The 20,327-nt window shown below is 41.0% G+C and overlaps 2 protein-coding genes across 2 annotated transcripts; both read right to left on the bottom strand.

The window, feature by feature from the left end:
• Positions 1–301: 301 nt before the first annotated feature.
• On the bottom strand, positions 302–14,906 carry ube4a (ubiquitination factor E4A (UFD2 homolog, yeast)). The gene is made up of 20 exons (XM_012820209.3): positions 14,661–14,906; positions 13,736–13,902; positions 10,204–10,380; positions 9,076–9,188; positions 8,843–8,995; positions 8,431–8,590; positions 8,025–8,227; positions 7,669–7,860; positions 7,179–7,512; positions 6,756–6,882; positions 6,215–6,522; positions 5,758–5,890; positions 5,300–5,490; positions 5,036–5,136; positions 4,799–4,912; positions 3,939–4,113; positions 3,203–3,383; positions 2,713–2,860; positions 2,454–2,611; positions 302–2,006 (listed from the first exon to the last, which is right to left on the bottom strand). Exons 2-20 carry the CDS (start codon positions 13,860–13,862, stop codon positions 1,871–1,873), a joined length of 3,231 nt encoding a protein of 1,076 aa, XP_012675663.2. The 5' UTR covers positions 13,863–13,902; positions 14,661–14,906; the 3' UTR covers positions 302–1,870.
• A 765-nt stretch (positions 14,907–15,671) lies between these two features.
• Positions 15,672–20,156, bottom strand: pdzd3a (PDZ domain containing 3a). The gene is made up of 11 exons (XM_031583982.1): positions 19,972–20,156; positions 19,409–19,436; positions 19,162–19,226; positions 18,679–18,884; positions 18,106–18,310; positions 17,867–18,003; positions 17,569–17,773; positions 17,082–17,278; positions 16,662–16,868; positions 16,146–16,367; positions 15,672–16,040 (listed from the first exon to the last, which is right to left on the bottom strand). Exons 1-11 carry the CDS (start codon positions 19,985–19,987, stop codon positions 16,008–16,010), a joined length of 1,521 nt encoding a protein of 506 aa, XP_031439842.1. The 5' UTR covers positions 19,988–20,156; the 3' UTR covers positions 15,672–16,007.
• Positions 20,157–20,327: the final 171 nt, after the last annotated feature.

Genomic DNA, 20,327 nt, shown 5'->3' with positions numbered 1-20,327 from the left:
TTTTATTCTTCAGCTGCTGGAACAAAACAGTAGGATGCTACTTGATATTGAGGGATTCTATGTTAAAAGGCATTTCAGTGTTATGAAGGATTTCAGATGAGGAAATGCAGCACACAGGGCAGCACAGTAGACTGGTGTGACAACCATGATTGATTGTCCAAACATAAATCAGGAATCAATTAAAAGCTTCCACTTTGTCCAAATACCTCAGAAAACGTGTGTATTCGGCTCTCTGCATTTGGGCACATGATTGTAGAAATTATATATCTTTGGAAAGCCAAAAAATGACAACAGAGCAGTGTTTATTATTATTATACACATCTTTATTTCACTGAATTCATGAACAGTTACTTTTTTACACAACACAATTCAGACAGTTTAAAAAGAATCACCAGAATAAATCAATAGCTTTTAGAGATGAAATGTAATAGAATTGCACAGGTTGAAAATAATTCGATCATAAGCAAAAGGGCAAGTCATATTGTATAATGTTCAATACAGTTGATTATACTGACTTAATTTTGAACAAGAGGATTCTGTTGTAGCTGTGCTGTATTACTCTGCTTACATCCAGCAGGTTCAAAAAGATTAAATAAAGAAGAAAAAAAAGAACAAATCACAGAAAAAATGCTTGAATGAATAGCTGTCCTCAAGCAAAAGTATTGTCCGGAAAAGAATTCATCCTTCAGCTAAAATCATGTTGTCATGTTCTTGTTAAAACTAATGTTGTGGGGTAACTCACGTCCTTCCTGTCTTCTGAAGAGATGTCACTCTTTACATTCAAAGCCACAACCCCAAATGTTATAGAGCGAGCACTAAAGCGTAAAATGTCCAATTTCCAAAATGCCTACATTAAAAAGGGTCAATTCAAAACTACATGGGAAAGACTGCATTATCATGCTTAATGTATGTTAAAACACACTGGGATTTAGAAACATGTTATAAATTGCCAGTTCTTTGATATGCATAGAGATCACCTCAATATTCATACAAATCTTAAATGTTACTCACATACATGAAACTGGATGATGACGAGGGCATTTCTGATCGAAGCTCAGTAGAGAACTAAAATCAGTTAAACTGCCATAGTGAAATCCAATGGCATTTGATGGCCAGAATAACTGATTTTAATCATTTCAAAATCATTACAAATTATTTTCCATGAGCAGAAGGGCGTCTTGTTAATAAAAAACCTAAACCAAACTAGTGGTTTGAGTTATAGTTTCCCAGTCAGTGAGACCTGGGATAACCCGCCATTTTTCCATGGTTCAATACTCTCTCTACATTTGTACAGATAAATTAGTTGAAGCACATCCCTATTTTATTGCATGTGTAACGGCATGTCTTAGTGTTACATGTCAAGTGGTGCAGAAGTAATTATTGTACACACACATTTACAGAAAAGGGTAGCTGGCAATTGCCTTAGAAATATATGTAATTTACTCTTCTTTTATGTTCAGCATATGATCCAACACTGTAATTCTTCTATAACGAGGAAAGAAAACTCCAAAGGCAAAAAGTAACTCATAAAATGATGCTTTCTCCAGTAGCACTTTCAGTGGCTTGACCAGGCAGACGGTGTTTTTCCATGGCAAAAAAACAAACAAAAAAAAAAAAAAAAACATTTCAGGCAGTTGAAAGGGCAGGGGCATGATTCCTTATAGTGGAAGTGGGTCTCCATGTAATAAAATCTGTATCTTTGCAGAAACCAAAAATTTGTTTTTGCTTGAGCACATTGCAGATCTGCATGGCAAGATGTTGTCAAATATTGTTGGAAATCTGAATCTAAGGGCACATGGCAGAGTCAAGTGGAGCATGCATGCCAAAGGGAGCGCGGGGGCGGTAGTGTTCATTTTGGAATACTTGACACCTATCCACTGGGCCCCATCTGTTGTATCTCTTTCTTGTGTTCAGCCAGCCACTGTAAGATCTGTTGTTTGAGCTCCTCGTTGGGACGAATCTGATCCATGGTCAGAGGACTGCGATTGAAAGGGTCGGTCTGATCGCTGTGTGGACACAGGAGTTTGATTGGTCAGTTAGGTAGTTAAGCATCACGTCAGGGTGGTTGTGGAATATTATAAAAGGTCCTGTGGCAGTGTGTTACAGTGTATTATAAAATGTAATGTTGCAATTAGGTGACAGTGGGGTACTGAATGCATGGGTGCTTCAGCCTTTTGGCCAGTTTTCATTATGGAAACACGGAAACACCTGCATAACTAAATATGGACACTGTATGTACCAATCAGATCAACTTGATGTGTCAGGGACACTTGCAACGTAAATAGCTACGTCGGTTATCGGCCAGTTTGTTAGAAATCGGCCCGTCTGTTAAACAACCGTTATGCTAGGTTTAATAATAGATTTACATGACAACGCGAATGTAGCCGATAACACACGCATGCCGCTCTTATACCCTGATACGATAACAGAATTAGCAAATCTTGGTGAGGTACCTGAGGAGATGCCGTGCTATTGTGGACCGATCCACTGTGACGTTTGAAGAGGGAAGTATTACAGGGTCAAGCATAACAGTGGACATGATTGGGTCTAAGAACTCGTCTGGAGCATCTGAGTAGGTCTCCTCCTCTTGCTGATGTCGGTCTGCCAGGGACTACAAATAAATTAAATCAATACAAAAGTATGATGAGTCACTCAAAGGGATTAGCTACTACGGACACAACAGATGAATAAGCTTTTAGTTTTGTAAACTACCTTAATTTTGTCTGCTAGCAGACTGAAAGACACAATCATTTCACCAGGTTTGTTTATCTTCTTGAGGACTCTGGCTGTTTGGCAAAACAGCGTTGGGGAATACGAACGTCCATCCTTTGGGACACTTGCACAAAAGTTTTCCTCGTTTCTGAAAAACAGGGAAGGAAAGTTCAATTACAAAACCAGAGCACAAATTGTTATACGTCCTGATTTGTCAGACTTTAGAAATGCACCAGGGATACTTTGATGCTTCCTGAGTTGTACATGAAATACTGCACTTTTAAACAGAGGATCAAAATGACCATCTGTGGTAACAGACATGTTACGATCAATGAAGTGTTGGAAAACACCAAACTTTTGGAAAAATACAGAAAAAGCCAACGGTGTGTGCATTTTCCTTTTGACCGAAATACACCCATACACACACAGAAAAAAGAAAACAATGAAGAAAGCTGAAATAGGTCACTGATTCCTTTTCATGAACACTCACCCCAGATTGAGGTAGATGGTACAGATGTCAGAGACCAGTTGATGAGGTTTGAAGTCAAACTCACTGAAGTCTTTCACCTTCAGGGCACCCATTTTGGGCCCTACTAGGTGTTGAAGGAAGTAGTTCAGCATGGAGATGATCCTCTCAGCCAAGAAGGGGTGAACAAAAATACCCTTTATTTCTGGGACACGAAAGAACAAAACGATAATTTTATTCCACTCATCGTCAAGCTTGTATATATTCAAGCTTATGAATCACACAAGCTGCTGAGACCAACTTTTACTTAGGAAAAGCGACAACTCCTAAGCTAAGAGAAAGACTCCGATCCTATGGCTGACTTCAGGTCTCATGCTCAAGCTTCCTTTCAATAACCTCAGTGATTGGTTGATGAGTGACAGGTCTGTGCCTGGGAATATTAATGAGTTTTCCCCGGCCACACTGCAAAATGTATAGAAACTGCTGTTTTCCAATCGTTTGTGGATTGGTCTTAGTGAGTTAGGCGTCCTCTCGACAACATCTTAGTTCTCCCAGGTGCTATTGTTAGTGCTCAGGGGCTTTGTGAATTACTCTTAGTCAAAACAATTAGGAGTCCAAACGTTAGGACTGACACGCCCATCATTTTTAGGGGTTTCTCCTAAACTGGAAAGTTAGGACCTAATTTTAGCCTTAAGATGCTTTGTGAATACAGGCCCTGAAATCCTCTTCAGTCTGCATCCTTCTCTTTCATCTTGCTCACCTGATGTGAGGAAAGCCAAAGTGCCGATGGTCTCGTTGGACATGATGTTGTGGAAGCGGCCCAGCTGCCCTAACATCTGCAGACTGGACTCCTTCTCTCTGCGGGCGTCGGGCAGGAGATCGTCCCATGCGCCACGATCTCGCTCCAGCTGCAGCACTTTGATTTTGCTCAGGAACTGAGGGGAAGTCAGAGGTGAACAGGCATAACTATTTCCTCATTAACTGATGAATTTTAGGTGCAGGCCACTACTTTCATTAGGTTCTTGCTGTAAAGTGGTCTTTGTCTGGCTAGATCATAGAGCAGAAATCATTCTTATCAATGATTTCAAATAGAAAAGGGGAAATAAAAAATAAAAAACATGTCACCTATTTATTTACTATAAGTAAAAATACTGGTATAACTCAGACATTACAAACTCAAAACATCTAACACACAATGAGTACACAACGCTAGGTTTCCAAACAATTAAAAATGCCTTCAGGTCTAGATTCAAAAACAATGGAAAGACGTGTTTCTTTATTTTTTAGCAAATACCTTCACCTCTATAAAAGAAAATAAGGGCAAAGAGACCATCACTGCCATTGTCAAGATTGCACAAGGAGAGAATGTGCCTGTTTTCACATTTTAGGGCACTTTTGCAAATTACTGGAATGAATGGAATGACAAGAATGTTATTGGCTTTCACAGCACTCAATAAACCATCTGTGGAAACAATTGCTCAGTAATTAATGGTCTAAGGGCTAATGTTTGTTTAGCCACCCTTTTCACACACCACCATTTTCCCCCCCATAGATGTTGGATGATAAAGAGTCTAGATCTGGGAAAGACAGCCAACAGCACCCGTCCCCTTGGTGCCCTACCTGGATGGCCTCATCGAGCAGGAAGATGGCGTCATTCATCAGGAGATTCAGAAACCGCAGAAATAGAGGAGGATTCATGGCTTCCAGGTTTTCAGATGCATATGTGGCAAGACGCTGTAATCACATTGTACATCACAATGAACTTAAAGAAAACGTGATTCATGCTCAGTGCATCAATTCAGTTAGGACCTGATAGGGACAGTCTCTCCCAATAGAAACAAGTGTGGAATCTCTCACCTTAATGCTCTCTCTATAGCTCTCAGTGTTCCACATATACTTCAGAATTGAGTACATTGGCCTTCTGTAATTAAACTTCTGTTCAAACTGGTGAGGATCACCTGTAGGGGAAAGAAGCCAATAAAGAATAAATCTATGAATACCTGAAATAAAAATAAATCTCAGCATAATAAAACATTTCCGCTGTCCATAAACAACCATGATAAACCATAACAATCTGCTACAATGAGTAAATTGCACTAATAATGGTGAACAGCAACTCACCGGTGAACTCAATATCTACAAAAACAGTCATAAGTGCCTCAGCCAGGCAGGGGGCGTGGCAGTATGTGCAGAAGACCCTTTGACGCTGAAACATGATGGGCTGGGTAGTGCCCGATGCGGCCGCCTCCATGTGTGGCATGACGGCCTCCAGTACCTCTGCCAGTTTGGCGCGCAGGTGGGGGTTGGACATTCTGTAAATGCAAGGGAAGTGTTAATGAATATGGCCACCAGAGGGCAGATATGTGTTGAGCATTTTTCACTGTTGACATCATTTTCTGTGTCCCATTCATAAGGAAGTAGTTAAGTAAGTATTCATAGGTAAAATCTTGTACGGTTTTGTGTTCATTAGTTGGTGTATGAGGTTGTTTGTAAGCTTCTCATGTGGTATAAAACATTATTTTTACTATTGCTGTTATTTATAGTGTAGAGGTTTTCAACTCAGTGCCCCAGTTTCTCACCTCTCCACGTTGCCCAAGAACATGGTGATGAAGTTGAGGACCTGCTCTAGACTCTCAGCTGACGTCTCAAGGACCTCATCAGCAAACCGCCGCAGGAAGATAAAAAAGTCTCCAAGGTTGTCCACAAAGAATTCTGCACAGACATACAAGAAATACAGAATGTGTAATGCAAAATTTGCAAAGTGTCAATTGATGCTGTGAATCTCCCTTTCCGATGATGAAATACACATGTAGCTACATGATCTATGAAAAAGTAAAAAAAAAAAAAAATGATCTTTTGAACCTCTGACCATTAGGTGAACTTTGATTCAGCAGTACTTTTAAACGTTTCAGTCCAATTCAACTATTATTTGACATTATTCAGATCATCCTAGTGTATTGTACTGCATGGCTCATCAGTGACATACCACATTAAGTGGGGTGTCACAGAAGTCTGCAAGTGTAAGGCGCGTGGTACCTGGCACGTAGCAGAGATGGCTGTTGTTGAGCGGGGGCAGGGGGAAGCGGAGGGGGATGTGCTCGGGGCCCTGGTTGTTGAGGCCCACCTGCACGAGCAGAGAGGCGCAAGAGGCCTGGAGGTTGAGGCAGTTCTGCAGCATGGCAGGCTGCGTGGCGGCCGCTTTGGTGGACAGGTAGACGGTCATGAGGTGCTCGAATTGCTCGCGCAGCTGCTCGGCGGCGGGCCCCCCGCTCAGCTGTGCCTCACGCCACGAGCCCTGCAACCGGTGCAGTGACTGGTTCAGCTTCACCATCTGATCGTGAAGTCTACCAGTCAACACAGGGATATCATTGATTAGCCTTATCAAAATGGCTTAGACGCAACATGTGGCTGCAGAACAGACGGTACAGGTTATACTGGTGTGGCAATGCTGATTGAAAATATGAAAGCAAAAAGAGAATGCACACCAACAAAGTTGCCTACACAAATTCAATAACAGTGGGATAAGGAGAACTATTGAAGCAAGGCCTTTTTACAGGTAGACTGAAAAAGCAATCACCTGTGGAAGCCTATGTGAAGGGTGAGTTGTGTGAGGATAAGGTTCTCTGTGAGCAGGCTATATGACTGGGCAAACTCCACATTCTGTTGAGGGGGTATGGGGATCAGACACGTCTCCTTGTCCAGACCTGATGATCAGTTAGAAAGTTAGTGCACAGGTAAAAAAAAAAAGGTCAAAATTTAAAGAGATAACATCCTGCCAAAGTGTTTGCGTTCCAGTTGATTCCACAAATACTAGGAAGAGGATTAATGAATTATGCTAATCAGCAGTCTGCCGTTTGACACTTACAAGGACGTATGGGGAGGATTTCAACTTTTTGTACCCAATGATTCATTTAGTACATGTTTAGTACAGTCAGCATTTTCACAGATAGTATGTGGCACATAACAGACTGGAGACTGGACTGGTGGAACTGATGGGCACCTCTGGCGTGGACGTTTCTGTTCCGCCTCTCATCCTCGCTCAGCTCCCCCAGGGCGCTGTACGTAGGGTTAAAGGTCAACAGTTTGGGGGAGTTGGGCCGGCAGAACGGCTGGCACAGCTTGAGCAGGGCCGCCCCCAAGTTGAGGAAGAACGCGTCAGAGGCGTACATCTGGAAAAATATTTCCGGCATCTGGTTGGCCCAGATCTTGGTGCGGCCGGTGTTGGCTTGCAGGCAGCCTCCCAGCCAGGAGAGCAGCAGGTGGCGAGTCTCGCTAGACTGCTGCAGCAGATTCTTAAGGATGAGGTGCAGCTTGTCTTGAAACTGACCCATGAACTACAGGAAGAAAATAGTATAAAAGTACGAAATACTGTGAAAAAAAAAATATATAATCTATACATAAAGCTATTAAACAAGTTATTAATCTATGTGATATTTTGTACAAGTGTGTGTATGTTTACTCATGTAGCCAGTAGCAATGAATGCCCTCACTTGGTGGATGTTGGACTCTTGAACCTTCATTTCCTGTGGACTGGAGCGTGAGGGATTTAGGAAGTAGCCGTGATTCTCCACCACGCCAGGGGTTTTAAGCAGACAGGAAATATTCAGGATGGTGCCTAGAAGCGTCTTCTGGTACTGCAACCCATTGCTGGGGTCTTTCGGTTGAATGTGCTCTACCAGAACCTGATTAAGGTGGAAAACGAATGCGGAGCAAATGAAAAACAATGTGGAAAAAGGCTAACTCCACAGACAGTACATGCAGGGAATACCATGTCCTCCATAAACAAAGCCTGAAATAATGACATGTAAATTTGATACTATTTAATGCGTAGGTGCCTGTTCTTCACCTTTGCGATGTCTTTCTGTTGGCTGAAGTAGAGGAAAACATCCAGGTAGGAGTACAACAGCAGCTGGCACAGGTCCAAGTCTTTGACGCGGCCTTGAAAAATATCAAAAACTGGCACCATCACCTCCCCAAAGGTGCGCACCTCCTGGTCAGTCAGCAGGCCGGCAATAACCTCATCTAGAAACTCAACTACCAGGTCAAGCTCTGTAAAGAAGTACATAAAACAATACAAAAAGTTACCACAAGGTAAGGATATGAGTCCCATCAAACACAGAGGAATAACGAATAAACAAATAACATATATGTTTTAAAGGGAAGTTACAATTAGAATAGGACAGAAAAATAGAACAAAGAAAAATAAAACAACGCAAATCTGCTGAGATGGTGTGGCTGGGGAATCCACTCACGTGCGCTATTGACTCCTTCAAGCAGAAGGTCCAGGAGTTGCTCGTAAACATTCTGGCTGATGTAGATCTCTGGGGTTAGAAGGACCGTGCGCGCGTTGGACACGATAAGGTTCTTGCAGTGCACGGCGAAGGACAAGAGTTTCTCTGGCACTTTTGTGACCTGTGGTATGCAGGACAGGACATAAGGTCCAGTCATTTTGGCTCAAACTCATGCAACCGAAAGCCAGTGACTGGGAATTTTACAGTTGTGTGTTACTTCTCATGTACACGTAACATGTAGCTAGTCTAGAACACATCACTTCTTTACCTTCATTTTACCTCTTTTATACAAGGTGATATAACTAAAACTAAAAATAAGATGTTGGATGGCTTAAAACAAACAAAACAAAAAAAAACACATTAATAAGCAAACCTCTTCTTTGGCTCTTTGGTAGCAAGCATAAAGGTATGGTACAGCGCATTTATCGCCAGCATCTCGGTCTGCAGACAGGTTCACCGCATTGCATGATGTCATGTAAATGAGGTGATTGCCAGGCTCCAACATCAGCAGTCTGCTGAATAAAGCCTGCGGAAGGGACAGAGCATCACTGTCAGCGCCTTCACCAGTAAAGGTTAGTCATTAGTGTCTTCCACAATAGCAGATACCTGCTCAATACTGTCCATGTCAAGCCAATCCTGTCCATCAAGGTCAGCAGCCATCTCCTCAAGGAACACACAACGTGAAGGGATGCCATTGCCTCCTCTGAGACTTGGATCACCTTGGATCAAATATAGATGCAGTGACCACAATGAAACATCACATATCCCCATCCCACCCATTTCCACAGTTTTTTTTTTTTTTTTTTTTTTGCATAACTGGGCTCTATTTGGGAACATCCCAACATTTTTTCACATACTACAACATAGTTAACAGACTAGATGGTGACCAGGTAAATAAGGCTATTAAAAGAACAAAAACTCCACACAGGTTCACTATTCTGACACATGCCTGCTGCTGATTTTGAGCCCCTTTATTTACACAGTGCCACTGTCTGATTGCTGTTGTAAGTGCCATCAACAATGTTTTGTTAACCTCTGATACTCCCACTCAAGTTTCCCATCTCATTGACCAGTCCTTTTTCTCTATCTGCCATGTTGAACGATGTTGTGCAAACAGTATACCCCTGTCACTGTCTATTATGACTGTCTCTATACATGAACTCTTGTTAATGGCACAGCATTTGACACTATTTATTCTCAAACAAGAAGTTAAGAATGAGGGATACTGGTGCGTTCATGAGCAACTGGGAAGTGGGAAAGTTCGGCTGAAAGAACGCCTGTCAAACTTGGAACATCACACTAAGAAAGTGGGAGGTTTTTGAGAGCTCCAAGATGTAGGTTTGACGTCACTTGACATGGTAACGTTTGTGGGAGAAGATAAAACATTGACTTGCTCTGCACACAAATAAGTCACTTCACTGTTTATTTAGGTTGTACACATTAGCGCAGGTGATTGTGATGTTAAACGATACTTCACACTTTGCCGTCGTGTAGCTAACGTATTGTTAACCTTTGGCTAGCTAGCCTTCTTAACAGTACCAAACTGTCAATACTGTTGCCGGTTTGCTGTAATTAGGTGAACACTCTCAATTCGGAGGTGGGATCTTCCGAAACTGGAACATTCCCAATTCTCAGCTGCCTGAACGCACAATACAGTCACATTGCTCAGGAGGTGAGTGGCATTTTAGTCCCAACATAACCTATTCCAAAAGGAAAACACACTGTGGGACTCACTGTTGTCTAGTGTGATGAGGAAGATCCTCTGGATCATATGATTGACATTTAGCTGCTCACATAGCTCCTGCCTGGATCGGAAGGACCTGCTTATCTCAGCCACAGAGTCATCATTGTCCTCGATACTGTCAGACACAGAATTCTCGGATTCTGATTGGCTATCCCCCGAGTCTTCCACTGAAACATATGACAGGAACATAATCATTACACCACCCACATACAGGTCAAAGCAAGTTAAGTCAACTTTAACTGTGTTGTGACTTTACAATTACAACGGTCTCAAGTAAAAAATAGAGCAAAGAAACATGGATACAACAGCAGTGACTAGGAACTCTTAGTAAGAGAATATGAAAACCACACAAGCATCAGGAAAATGAGAGGGGGATAAGAGAGAAATCATACAATAAAAATAACAGCGTTCGATCTCAACACTGGACTTCTACAAACAAAAGCTCTAATACATGCTGAGTTGGTCTTCAAACTTTAAACTGAGAGCCGGCCAGAGACTAAGGACTGTTAATTATGGGGTGGACAGTAGACTGAAAGTAGGTTGGACATCGAAGCCAAACCATGTAAGGCGTTATAATATACAGATACAGTAACAAAGACGTAGATTCCTTCCATCATACTGCAATCATGAACTGCTCTGTGGCCAAGTCTACATGACAGCCCTTACATACCATCTTCAAGGTTCTTGACGTGCTCAGAACTGAACAGAATATGACGGACACAAATACAGCTGGTCCACTTTCAGTTACTGCACAGTATAAATAGAAAATGTATAAAACCGTTTTTGAAATATCTACAGTGGCATGCAAACGTTTAGGCACCCCTGGTCAAACTTTCTTTTACTGTGAGTAAGTGAGTAAAAGATGACCTGATTTCCAAAAGGCATAAAGTTAAAGATAACACATTTCCTTAATATTTTAACCAAGATTACTTTTTTTATTTCCATCTGTTAAAGTTTCAAAATAACAAAAAAGGAAAAAGGCCTAAAGCAAAAGTTTGGCCACCCTGCATAGTCAGTACTTAGTAACACCCCCTTTGGCAACTATCATAGCTTGTAAATGCTTTTTGTGGTGGACATATTTATCTGAACATTTTGCTGACTGTATGAATGAATTATCCTGTTGTAGAAACCATCCTCTTTTTTACAGATGGTGTGATGTTTGCTTTCACAATTCGCTGGTATTTAATTGAATCCTTTCTTCCCTAAAATGTTTCCCGTGCCACCGGCTGCAGCACAAGCCCAAGGCATGATCGATACACCCCTGTGTTTAACAGTTGGAGTGGTATTCTTTTCATGAAATTATGCACCATTTTTCGCTCCAAAATATACCTCCCATCATCTGTCCACAGGACATGTTTCCAAAATAACTCAAGCTTGTTTTCATGTCCCTTTGCAAACTTCTGATGCTGAATTTTGTGGTGAGGATGCAGGAAAGGTTTTCTTCTTATGACTCTTCCATGATAAGTCATATTCGCTTCACCGTTCACCACCACTCCAGAGTCTGCTCTATCTTCCTGAAGGTCGAGGTCTGGCGGTTTCGATTTGCCTTTCTAGCAATCCTAAGTGCAGTTCTCTCTGAAAGTTTTCTTGCTCAACTTGAGTTCTACCATTCCTGTTGACTGCCATTTCTTAATTACATTACAAACTCTAGGAAACGGCTAACTGAAAAGGTTTTGCTATCTTCCTATAGCCTTCTCCTGCTTTGGGAGCATCAATTATTGTAATTTTCAGAGAGCTCGTATAACGGTAGTCAGCGAGTACGGTGCTGTCTAGCAAACCTGCCTCCCATGCCTAAAGTTGCAATTTCGAGTTTGGTACGGAACGTGCTTATCTACACAACCCAGGTTACATTCGGCAGCTGCCTAGAGGAGCCCATGGCTGCTGACTGTTGGGACAAGGTTTGAGGAGTCAAAGTATAGATAAAGCTTTGAAATTTGCATCACCTGGTCTTAGGGCTGCTCGATTATGGCAAAAATCATAATTACGATTATTTTGGTCACTATTGAGATCATGATTATTTGACGCAATAAGTTTTTGTTTCCCCTAGGATATTTTCAGCAGCGGCGCAGTTATGCGCATGGAAATGAGCCCACGACACTTGACCCTCAGTGATTTTATTTAATAGAATATTTTTTACTTTATTATTAGAAGTATTATCATCAATGCATATCATGTTTATATATTATAATAACATATTCTCCTATATTTTGTCCATTATTCTTATTACGAATAGTAATAAGATTTAAGACTAATACGTACAGACAAGTGTGCTTTACTTCATCTTTAGTTAATTTGTGCAATGAGTACTAAGCACTCAGAGTTTTTTTTTCATTTTCAGTTGATAGGATACGTGCTGTATGATGATGTAGGCCTACGCTGATTAATGGTACACTGCCACTTTGAAAAACAAAAAAAGGCTGGTTTTCATGTGGGGATGTGACATGAACATGATACTAGAAAGTCCATTTTTGCATCAACCAAAATGGAGCTGTTTATTTTAGGGCTGCAACATGTGGTAAATAAACGTGGCAACATTTGATACTAAACATGTCGCCGGTGACAGATCAGACGAGATGCTAACGGTAGGTCTGCTGTATTTAATCAGATTTGGACATTTAAACTAGATGGGTACTGTTTAAACTCAACATTAATATCTCCCTGTTTAAAAATTCCCAATACAGGACTGGTCTTATACAGTAGGCTACTCACTGACTTAACTTCAGGTTGGTGTTAGTTTCCAAACCGCAGAATGCGTTTCACCTTTTTGGTTGACCAAAGGCTCTCTTTCCATCATCTTGGCTCGACCTGAACATGCCACAGCCTGGCTGAGTGTGAGTTTGGGCTTTTAGAAAGGGGCAAAAACGCACTGCTGTAAAGGAAAGGGGAGCGCTGGATTTATAACACAAGACACAACGAGAGCATCATTGCGAAACGGAATGTGGCACAATAATCGTTTTATCTCGATTATGTTGTGTTCATAGTCGTTGGAAGCCCAACTCATAACTGAAAATAAAATGTGATTTATCGGCCAGCCTTTCCTGACGAGGATTGTGAACAAGCCATAGCCCTTACAAGCTAATTAAGGTCTGAGACCTTGGTAAATCAGAGAGATTAAATCTCTTGGGGTTCCCAAACTTTTGCATGGTGCGTTTGTATTTGCTTAAAATGTTGAAAAGAAGGTTTCATCTTTATACCATGCCTTTTGGAGATCGGTTAATCTTCTACACACTGAATTATTCACAGTAACAGAAAGTTTGACCAAGAGTGCCCAAACTTTTGCATGCCACTGTACTTCTCTTCACTAACTGCATCTCAGCCTTCACAGTCTTTCTGTCAATTCCACACTGCCATAGAAAATCGCACAGGAAATCACAGGATCTTCACAGGATAGAAGTTGTTAAGATTTCCAAGAATTTCAAGTACAGCACTGATAAATAATCTGGCTACGTGCATAACTGCACGCCACATTCTGTAAAATATAGTTAGGCACCATGACAACATTGTGACAGGCTTAAAACTCACATGGTGGTTTACTGTGCTCTTGTTGTTTCTGACCCAATGCAAACTGCTTTGCATCTGCAAGAGAACTGAAGAGGGCTGCAAATGGGTTTCTGGAGATGTTCTGGTTATTATTACCCTGGTCAGTCATCTCATTGGAGCATATACTCCATCCACAAACAGAGAACAACCTGGACAAAAAAAATGTCACACCGTTAAAACGCTTAAACATGTTATTCAGAGCCTATAACACAACCAAGCAATGATTAGGCTATCCGTTCGTAGCTTGTGTTGATCAGGTAGATGTCAGCTTTGGGTATTACTACTGCTTCGAGTCCATGCAAACGTAGAAGAAACAGAAACCCGGTCATTTGACCAGCTATTTCGAGGTAATTGTATTTCAGACAAATGTCACGGAATTGCATATTTGTAGCTGGTTATTAGGTAAAACAGCGAATTGGGACAATCACAGCTTACTGTGTAATGTCACTAGCTTGCTATGCTAAGAAATCACATACTAGCTAACGTAACAGCAAGGCATTAGAGCGATCTGCCATATGGGTCGGTACGCTCAAGGCAGGATTTCCCAATATCATCACATTTTCAGTAACGTACAATACCCATTCTCAAGGCAGTAAACTAGCAAGCTACCACGTTAAAGACACCACCAACAGCACTTATTTACACTTTTCTGACGCCTCCGAGCTAAGGTTAAACAACCTATCCCCACTACGCGTTTGAACTAGCTAATGTTACCTAGCAAGAGAGCTAACTAGCCATCATACCAGCATTCGGTTACACAGGTGGCTAATCTTATAATTTAGCTAGCGTTTGTTAACGTTGCTGTTAATCAAACTGTATTTTAAAGACACCGCCAAGACAACACAATATTTGCATGTATAGCAATACGAATGGCATGAAGTCATATAATTAATCCGCCTTAACTCACCTTGCCTCAGTCTGTAATGCTAGCTAATACTACCAACTCGGCAATATTCTTCGGCACCAGGCTACTGCAGTTCCTCAATAAACATAGATACAAAACGTCATCAGTAGAGGACGAGGTTACGGAAAGAGCGCAGGAGGGCGTCCGAGCAGATTGGACCATAGACATCTATGGATTTGGACAGCAACTAGCCACAACTGACCCTGGGCAGCACCCAGCAGCTTCCCCATAGCACCAAAAGAGCCACTGGCACACTATATGTTCCACAAGAGAGTAGGCCGAAAGAAAATGTTTGAGTTTTTGAATGTTACACACCCTCAAATATTCAAAATGCATATTTGCAAAAAGAGCGACATTGAGAGCAACTCTGAAATGCTGCTTGTAACATCAAACTCTCAAAAACAGGATAAAGTCAGTTCACCATAGGGCTATGAAGTTTACATCTTTCAAGTTTTTTTTTTTTGAGACAACATGGTTTTGCTTTGTTTTGTGCTGACCTGTGTTTTGTAGAAATTTGAAAAGCATCACCCCCTCCTCTGTGTATGTAGCACCCGTATAATCATATGTCATCTGTGATGCTAAATTGCATACTGTTAAACTATAACTCTGTGCCATATTAGCTATATGTTATGTTATGGGATATTTCAAAATCCCTGATGTGACAAAGCCATGAGGGTGAATATTGTAATCCACCACTGTCTATGCATCCATCACATCCCTGTATTATGTTTTAATCTACACATTCATGTCATGTTCAGTTGTTTTATCAACTGATCTCACAGTGCTTTATTAAATGATTATGTATGAGTGAATGTTTATCTATCAGTTTCAGAGAAATTTACATTGTGTATCCCTGATTACATTTGACCTGTTATAAAATGTTTTTGGTTGAGCATTTGTAGTTGCACAGTTGTCTTTTACTGTTAAAATGTAATATTTCAAATCGTTCCATTACCCTCCCGGCATTTGAACTGAAGTAAAGGGCACTGAACAGATGCAACTCTCCCGACACTTCTGCTGTGAAAGGTTGTTTGATGACTTGCAGTCTTTATTGTGCATGTAGGCCCTTAACCCCTACACCATAACAACATTCAAATGACAGCTGATACCTCCTTTATTGAGTAAAAACAAATCCATTATTTACATTATAACACTGAAAGTTATCTGAAATTGCACACATTTGATTGAATGTTGCTATCCATTACAACGTGGCACTGGAAGACACAAACTATATTAATGCACATGAAATTATATTTCAAATGATGTTGATCACTGAGGAGTGGAATGCAAAATACCCTTTTTGGTTCAATACACACATGTATTAGAAATTGCCAAGACTTTTTAATCTTCTTACACAAAGGTGTTTGGTGCTGACTCTGAGACCTGCAAAAGAATAATTGATTCTGAGACCTTCAAAATTGATATCTACATTGATATCAAGTATGAATAAAAGTGTGTGTGTGTGTGTGTGTGTGTTCACGTTCTTACCCGATTGTTGCAAGGGACCACTGCCGTATAAGGGAGACCACTCTGCCTCTGGGTTTTATATCCATGCCTGTCCATGACCACCATCTTGACGGATGATCCACCACACATTATCAGCCTCACCACTTCTTTCAGATATTCCTTCTCCACACTCTGTCCGTTTACCTCGACAACCACATCGTCCTCACAGAGTCCAGATCTTTCGGCACCACTCCCTGCTGTCACCTTCAGGGGCGGAGAGGTAGTGATGAAGAGACCTCCAGTTATTACTGGCCATCTCGTGGCTTTCCACATATCGTTATAAATATATATTACTCAATTAACAGAGCCAATTATTCAGTAAATATTTTTATAATTTACTTTCCAAATTAGCAGAAAGCTAAGATCATTTTAATGCTAAATGTCATTTTCCATATGACAAGATAATATTCAGCTGTACAGAATACTAGTAACAGTTGATATACAGTAGTTAGTGTCCTACAGATCATATTGATGGCTGGTGTAGGATGACAAGTTCACCTGGCTGATGAATGTTCCTGGTTCATTCTGGACACATCCTAAGCTGAACCCGAAGCCTGAGGCCTCTTTATTGACAATACAGAGTCGAGGGCAGAGTGGCACTAAATGATCACTCTTAAGAGGCGAGCCTCTCATAGGATTCTGCCTGTTTTCTTCAAGTCTTTCTAGGATGTCTTCTTCATAGAAGAGGAGTGGAGACAGAGCCAACTGTGACACAAGACAACAATCATTTAAGGGGGAATAAGGCAGTAATTATTGATCATAAAATAAATATTATATTATGATAAAGAAGTCAAAAACGCTGTTTATGCTATACCAATTGTCACATTTTTTGCTTATGGTCTGAAATACATCTTTAATATCACACTGAAAAGGTCTGTTCTCTAAGAATAATCTGACAAATTTACAAACGTGACACACCTTTTCATAAAATTCTCTCCCATTGAGGGAGATACAGGTGAGCGTAACCTGCTGGCCACTCTGTCGCACTTTGCTGACAATGTCCTCATGCTCTGCCATTTCTATTGGCTCGCCGTTTACTGACAACAGGAGATCGCCATCCTCCATGCCCACCTGTTCTGCTGGACTGCAAGGGTCCACTTCACGCAACATGTGAGCTGGAGGATATTTGAATATTATATTCTTATTAGTCTAGACCAACAGATACAGAAGTAGCATGACAATAATTTCACCTATCTGCAAAAAGTTATAGTTCTACTCTTTGCTTTTTGTAGTGCAATCTGCACATATGTGCTAGATTAAAGTACGAGTTATTGTATAGTGACAAGTCACTAATTCAAGATAACTTATCTTCACAATAAGATTACAATAAAACAAGATGTTTCTGTCTTGAAATTACAATTTCCTAAATGTATTCCAAGAGAAAAAATTAGGATGTGATTATCACCAATGCGTCCCGTTTGCAGTTTTTCTTGTCGCAGTAGAAAGCCATAGCCATGTGGGCCCTGGGTAAGACGCAGTGTCTTTGGTCTGTGGGGTAGATTGTGATAGCCAGCCATGCTGGGCAATATTGGTATGTTCCGTCGGATGTAGTGCAGCTGACTCTGGCTATCAATCACCAGAACTGTTAAATGATCTCCACATTTCTTGACCTAGAGCAAAAAAAACAAACATTGTAGACAAAATAAATCAAGGAGGGTATCAGGTTGTTATTTTCTTTCACGAATGATGAGAGGGCTACTCACAGTTTTGGTGAGTGCTGAATGTGTGAGAGTTGAGACCATAGTGCCATTGATCCACACCAGACGATCCCCATTGCAGACTCCTGCTCTTTCTGCTGGACCCTCACTCACCACGCTCACACGGTAACTGTTTTTCATACCTGAAAAACATTTATTTTACTTACTCATATATGCACCCACAAAGCAATAATATGATATGATATGATATGATATGATATGATACGATATGATATGACTTCTACCTTCAATAGGCATTATGGTAAGGCCCAAGTCAAAGTCTGGTTCTTTGGTGATGTGGCAAAGTCTTGGTTGGGCACAGATGCCACCATGATGAGCACTGACGAGAGATCTAAAGTCCAGCTTTTTGGACATGGCCCTCTCATAGTCTTCGCTGTGCAACACAATCAGAAATATCTGTAGCCCGGACTCCTGGATCTGCCGAACAACCTGTTAATCAAACCAAGACTTGACTAGACAGCCAGAGATGACACAAAACACCATCAGAGCAGAACATCTCTCTGTTAAGGATTTGTTGATGATGCATAGATACGTTTCTAATAGTGAATAAATATGTGCTCTCTCTTTAAAAAATAAATGCGTTGTCATGCTTTGGTTTGATCTATTATCTGTATCAATGTTGGATCCATTAAAAGATGGTTTAGATGAGTAAAGATTAGTTTGCAATTGCAGCTCCAGTTCCCATTCGTATTATCAGAATTATCACTGCCCTCAGAGAGGAGGACCACACATAAGAAGAAGAGGTTTGAGACAGCTGAGAAAAATCGACAGAGCTGTAATGAGGTGGGGCTGGTCACCTGTGCATGTTTCTTGTGGTGCACATACTCTCCGTTGACCTCCAGAACGTGATGCCCTTCCCTGAGCCCACCCTGCTCAGCTGCGCTCCACGGTTCCACTCGGTCCACGCTGTGACCCTGTACGTCGCCCCGCCTCTGCAGGTGGAAGCCGAACCCCTGGCCTTGCTCCCTCGTCAGCCTGCACAGCTGGAGGGAGACATCTGGCTCTGAGAAAGCAAAGCTATGTTATCTTAGCCTTACCTTATCAAAAGGTTTGCCATATCTTGCAATTGGTAATAGGATGATCTAATAGGGGTACCAAATGTATTTTCCACAATGACTTGTCCTCTCTCCTTGTAGTTGCTATCAATGATATCACCTGGATTTGCTTCAACAGTATTGTGTGATAGTATGGTGTCACAGGACAGTGATCTGCCATTTATCAAGAGTACATTTATCCAGCATTTGTGATATTGCCATCTGTGTTTATGTGTTAAAACCTACCTGTGTCATCTGAAATGACCAAGGCTGGATTATCAATGCCAAGTTTTGGGTTAAAAGTAAATTTCCTAAAGATGAAAAGTAATATAATTAGGTATGTGTATATAGATATAAATAAGTTAATGGAAAAACTGCTGTTTTACTGCTGTTGCCAGATCTTTCAGAAATATAAGGCCGGACAGACAAGAAACAGGCACAAAAGGAAACGAGAAACAGGAACAACAACCACCACAAAGGTTGTGAAACTTACAGAGGGATGTCATGGATTTTCTCTGCTTCTATGGATCAAAACAAATGGGAAGTCCATATATTGGTTACCATAATTTGCATGCACTAGACTCAGAGTTCAAAAGAAATTCCATGAATGTATGAACCAGGCTGCAGCCTTCACGTGTGATCATTAACCAAGACACTTCATGAGAATTACACAGGTCTCTGTTTACTGTTTACACAGTAAGCTGTATGTGTTAGCCCTACTGTTGACATCACTGTGATAGCACCAACACCCTAAGCCCAGTAGAACATTGCCATCTTAAACTGATTTCTATCTACAAATGTTCAACGTAGATTTTGTTTGGTACACTCTGTATCCCTGCTTTGAATTTGATTCTGAATTTGGCTTTGAGTCTTACACGTGTAAAATTATCACAATATTTAACAGCCTGCATTTAGTACTATGCAATGTAAGCTTAATCACTGTGCTCTTATGTACAATATTGTAAATTGTGAACATAATCTCAAATCTCAACATATCTCGAGTGTTCAATAAGTGTATAGAAAACATATGAGCAGGACACAAATGAAGTGACTTACCTGCGGTGTATCTCATGTCGATCAGACTGCCTTTATGCCGTGTCTCAGGTAAAAAAGCACTATATAAATTATAAATAGATAATTCAGGAGAAAAACTTCCTGTCCAGAGCGTACGCCTGTCTTGGTTTCTTCTGTGGAAGTGCAAGGTACACAGCTGGGTAGAGCATTAAGAATGTTCTGTCAGCAACTCACCTGGCCATTAGACCAGCTCCTCCTCCTCATAACCATTACGAGCTTAATGTTTAATCTGTATGTTCAGGCAACATCACACAACTGGGGCAGCCCTTTAATGCAGCACAAAGTCTCCTCATGAGGCAGATGTAGACGAGCACTTCACTTCAAAACAACATAAAATC

The sequence above is a fragment of the Clupea harengus genome, chromosome 17 (assembly GCF_900700415.2).
Source record: "Clupea harengus chromosome 17, Ch_v2.0.2, whole genome shotgun sequence".
Classification (NCBI taxonomy): domain Eukaryota; kingdom Metazoa; phylum Chordata; class Actinopteri; order Clupeiformes; family Clupeidae; genus Clupea; species Clupea harengus.
The sequence above is the reverse complement of the archived record's forward strand: the minus strand, read 5'-3'. Positions and strand labels throughout refer to the sequence as shown.

Coding starts and splice junctions, on each gene's coding strand:
- pdzd3a (XM_031583982.1), bottom strand. Junction 17,279..17,568: donor ACTGCAAACGGGACGCATTG/GTGATAATCACA, acceptor AATATCCTCCAG/CTCACATGTTGCGTGAAGTG. Junction 16,041..16,145: donor TGGTCCCTTGCAACAATCGG/GTAAGAACGTGA, acceptor ATTCTTTTGCAG/GTCTCAGAGTCAGCACCAAA.
- ube4a (XM_012820209.3), bottom strand. CDS start 13,862: ATGACTGACCAGGGTAATAATAACCAGAACATCTCCAGAAACCCATTT. Junction 8,591..8,842: donor ACCAAAGAGCCAAAGAAGAG/GTTTGCTTATTA, acceptor TGCATACCACAG/GTCACAAAAGTGCCAGAGAA. Junction 5,891..6,214: donor CCATCTCTGCTACGTGCCAG/GTACCACGCGCC, acceptor ATGTCTGTGCAG/AATTCTTTGTGGACAACCTT.